We start from the raw sequence: 4,574 nt of genomic DNA, 5'->3' as shown, positions 1-4,574 counted from the left end.
CGGCAATTTTCCCCGCAAGCTTGATCAATTTTCATAAAAAGGGATCGGCGTATTCGGTACCTTCTTCGGAAGAGGTGCAGAGGATATGTAGGATTCTCCGTGAAATAGTCTTGCATCAATATCTCGGTCCCAAGATGGCGATTCCGAGGAATGCACAAATGCCCGACAGTCGATCCTCGCCTCCTCTTCCAGTTCTCATCTTCATGCTCCTTCACGGCAAGCGCCATGACTAATGTTTGCTGACGAAAGGTCGCAAGCATGGTCTCAACATCCGAGCCGTCCGAATCGGACGAATCAGATAGTAGGAACTTCTCGCACGGGGTCAACTCCATCTTCTCGCACAGCTCGCAAAAACCACAAAAAAGGTACTAACCGGCGGCGGGTTATCCCGGGCGGCGACGAGGCGGTGGTCGATCCCCGACGACGACGACGGCGGCGGGGGCGGCTTTTCTCTTCTCGCCGGATTGGGAGGGATGGTGCAGCGGCTCGCCTGCAGATAAGGGGGCGAGCGGGCGAAAGCAAGGGCGGGGCGGCGGCGGAAGGAGGGAGGAAATAGCACGGGCTGAAATATCCATCCCGCAAACTGCTTCTCTGTGATGGAGGACACCGCAGCCACGAGGGGGAAACCCGCGTTTTCCCAAGTTGGGGTTGGGAATTTGCCGCGCCCCCTAAAAAATTTTACGAGCCGGGACGAGATGCGGGGTCTGATAGGGCAGGCTTTTCCGCCCCGACCCGTATTTTGGCGGTTATTTTACGGGTCAGGGACGGATGCAGGATCTTGTAGAGTTGCTCTTAGGTGTGGCATGCAATGCTTTCTTAGCGTCGTTCCATGATGGACCTTCCCCGTCCGGAGCTTGCCTCCTAGACTGTGGGTGGGCTCCCACGACCATGACCCCCGACAGCCTTGTGTGCCATGTGGCGTTACTATACAGGCGAGCGAAACACACCCTCAGGGCATCTCCAATGGTCGTATGATCATCGTTGGTAAAATTGCCACATAGATGATTTTGATGACATGGCACATAATAAAAGAAGAGAGAGAATGAAACCGTATGAACTTGAAGCAACGGTTCATGCACAAGCTCCGAGGCAAACATGGTTATTTCTTCAACATTTAGTGGACTCACTTAGTTATTTTACATACGATTAACATACACTCTATTGAAGAGCTTGTATGATGTGCTGTTGGTTGATGATGTGGACACTTATACCAACGATTGAACATACGGACTGTTGGAGATGCTCTCATAGCCAAATCCACAACCTACTCCCAACACCACGAGGCACTAGGAGCCTCCAGGCAGCTTATAGTAATTTAGTACTCTCTTTCTTTTTCTAAATGTAAGTCTTTTTAAGATTTCATTAAGGGATTACATATGAAGCAAAATGAATGAATCTATATTTTAAAATATGTCTATATATACATTCATATGTAGTTTCCTAATAAACCTCTAAAAATACTTATATTTAGGAAGATTTTTGTTTTTTAGGAGAGCATCATATGTATGAATAATGTCATTACAGTCATGAACTGAAGCAACTAATTAAAACATAGGAGTACTCGGCAACATCGGTAAAAGCCACACCGTGATCAAACATGCTTCACTCAAATATCAGGAGTAAATCGAACAAGGTAGAAGTGTAACTTATAGCAAGATATAAGCTAGCTGGTGGTGGCGCCTTGGTAGAACGGTAGCACCGTGTAGACGGTCTGCATGATGGTCATGACGAGGAGGAAGACAGCGGCGGCGAGGGAGAGGAACGACCAGGGGCTCTTGAAGTAGGTGTGCACCAGATTGGCGCGCCAGCGGTTCCATCTCTTCCGACAGTAGGCGTTCACCTGCCGGTGCACGTCATCCAGCGCGCTGTGCGGCTCCAGCACCACGTCCCTCGACATCCCGTTGAACAGCTTCGCCACCGCCTTGTCACTGCCCACAGTGTTGTGGACGATACGCCTGCAGGTCAGCAGCGCCACGTCCTCGGCCGTGTCGATCATGTTGTCCATGAAGAAGACGTAGGCGGTCACCTCGTTGCCGGCGCCGGCGTGCAACCGCTCGAACGCCATCAGGTTCAGGAGCATGTACTCCGTGGTGTCGTCGACCAAGATGGCCGGCAGGCGGAGCACGCCACGATGGAAGCTGATGTCGAGGAGGCTGCTCGTCCGGCTCCGCTTGAACCGAACGCCCGCCTCGTAGAGCTCCTCAGCGGACCGGATGGTGTCGTCCGGGACCGAGTGATCCGGAGGCGCGGGGGCAGCCGTCTGCGTGGGGCCGTAGAGCAGGCTCCGGCGGAGAATGTCCAGCGGGTGGAGCGCCAGTCCGACGCCGGTCGCCGGAGGCCAAGCAGCCGGGGATAGAAACCTCTGCACCATCCGGTTGATCAAGTCCTCGTTCTGCTGCCAACAACGTCCGTCCGTACCATTAGGTACAATCATGGCAAAGGCCGACTTCAGTGTGAGACCTATCAGCACATACCACTAGCAAAAATGCTAAAGTGATGCACATAGCTTTTTTTTTTTTTTTTTTTTTTTGCTTTTATTGTACTACATGCATGGTAGGAAGCCAAAAAGTAAAGCATAAACTACATTGCTTGCAATGGAGCAAAGGAATAAAGAACCGTTTGACAACACTTTGATGTTTGGATCTTCTGTACAGCTTTACTCTTTTCTACTGCATAATAATCTTGTTAATTCGCTGGCGAAATGTATCGTAAAGCTGCATGATATAAAGAATGCATGCATTGTCTCATGCATGCATGGCTCAATTAAGAGAAATGCTACATGTACGGACGTTTACTTAAGTTTACAGGCTGATTCTTGAGTTGGCATATTCTAATTGGATTAAGGGTGAGAGTTGGGCCCCACCCGGATGAAAATCAGGAAGGGATGAGGAAAAGTTATGGAAGGGTCCGTAGCCATCCTGTAACAGTCCGTATGTATAGCATCACCCCTCAATTAATTACCCCATCTTTGCCGGTCTCGACGGCGAGGAGCTTGTGGAGGACGAGGAGCGGCAGCTGGTTCTCGATCATGATCATGTCGCGGCGGATGTAGGGCACGGTGTAGAGCAGGCCGTGGCTGCTGAAGACGGGGTCGTTGGGCGCGTAGTCGTTCACCTCGAAACCGGACGCCGTCCTCATCACCTCCAGCAGGAAGCACCCGTCGGTGACCATCATCTCGAGGAACCTCTCCCTCCTCTCCTCCTCGAGGTTGAGGCCGCGTCGCCAGTCGTCGGCGAGGCCCTGGTACGCGCCCTCCAGCTGCTCCGCCACGCCGGCCACGGCCACTACGAACTCCGACAGCGGCTTGCGCGCGCGACGGAGCAAGTGGAGGAGCGAGCGGCGCTTGTGAATGTCCATGGGGAGCAGGTGCGGCTCGCCGTGGTGGAAAGGGCCCAGGGACACCACCTGCGGCTGGTAGGCCTTGAGATTCAGGTGCTTGATGCACGCTGGCACGCGGTAGATGCAGTGCCACTGCCACTGCGCCGCCTCCCTCGACGGGTCATGGTCGCTCAGGGCCGCATCCACGTCCGCCACCCACACGCTCTCCTCGACCCTCCGGCGAGATGCCATCTGAGTCACTTGCAAACTTAAGCACCTAGTGTCGCTTCTGCATGAGTTGCAGCGCCATGCAACAGGAGCGAGCCTTGCACTGCAGGTAGTGAAATGAAGATCCGGACCGTCTAATCGAAGCGAATAAAGAAGTAGTGTGGTCTCAAGGGGAGAGTCTTTACAGCACAAACAAACCAGCACTCTGACAGAGACAAGGTGGGATGAGCGATGCTTGTAGATTGTGCAGGCTTTCGGAAAAGATAGAAGATCGTGAGAAGGTGAGCAGGCCGGTGAAAGAGACGCAGGTATCTGAGTAAAAGAAGCAGAATAAACTAAAGACGCGGGGAACTGTTTTTTATGGGGTGTGCGTGGGGAGCAATGTTTCAACTACGATATGGGGAGTTTATTGTCCGAGTAAGGTCCAACCAAACCCGTTCAGAAAGAAAACGAACTGATTGATTCTTAGCATACACTATGGTCCGCATGATACAAACTTTAAAGCATCTATAAACCTGTCTCGTAAGGCATGCTTAAATGAGTAGTCTCTCGCAAGCCAGGCCCACACGAGGAGCCACCTTCGAAAGGCCGCGTTGTTTCCGAAGCGCCGGCAGTTATTACTCTCACCTTCCCACACCGCGCTTTCTCCCCCTTCCCATCTCCCCCTCTCTTCACTCACCTACGACGGCGACGGCATGCAGCAAATCGGAGAACAGCAAGTCGACTTTCGGTCACCTTCACTCGCATCTGCGGTGCATCACTTCGACGCCGGGGGTAAGCAATTTTTTCCCTCCACACCTACTACTTCGCATTCGATTCGAGTTTAGGTTCAATCCGCATTAGGGGAATGGAGAATCGGGGTAAACATCATAGGAGCAATCATAACATCGTCATGACTAGCGGTAGATATGAGGTTTCCCATCAGGACTGAGTATAATAGGGCTGGGGATTAGGGTTCATCTTACACAGTACGCACGAATCTTAGCCTCGGGGGACCTGGAGGCGAATGGAGCGGCGGGTGGCCTTGG

The 4,574-nt window shown here is 52.4% G+C and overlaps 1 protein-coding gene across 1 annotated transcript; it reads right to left on the bottom strand.

Annotated features, from left to right (window-relative positions):
• Positions 1-1,570: 1,570 nt before the first annotated feature.
• LOC123404097 (UPF0481 protein At3g47200-like) lies at positions 1,571-3,716 on the bottom strand. The gene is made up of 2 exons (XM_045098023.1): positions 2,962-3,716; positions 1,571-2,392 (listed from the first exon to the last, which is right to left on the bottom strand). The coding sequence occupies exons 1-2, from the start codon at positions 3,568-3,570 to the stop codon at positions 1,664-1,666; spliced, it is 1,338 nt and encodes a 445-aa protein (XP_044953958.1). The 5' UTR covers positions 3,571-3,716; the 3' UTR covers positions 1,571-1,663.
• Between the last annotated feature and the right edge of the window lie 858 nt (positions 3,717-4,574).

Source organism: Hordeum vulgare, chromosome 6H (assembly GCF_904849725.1).
Source record: "Hordeum vulgare subsp. vulgare chromosome 6H, MorexV3_pseudomolecules_assembly, whole genome shotgun sequence".
In the NCBI taxonomy this organism is placed as follows: domain Eukaryota; kingdom Viridiplantae; phylum Streptophyta; class Magnoliopsida; order Poales; family Poaceae; genus Hordeum; species Hordeum vulgare.
This window is presented reverse-complemented; position numbering and strand designations above follow the sequence as displayed.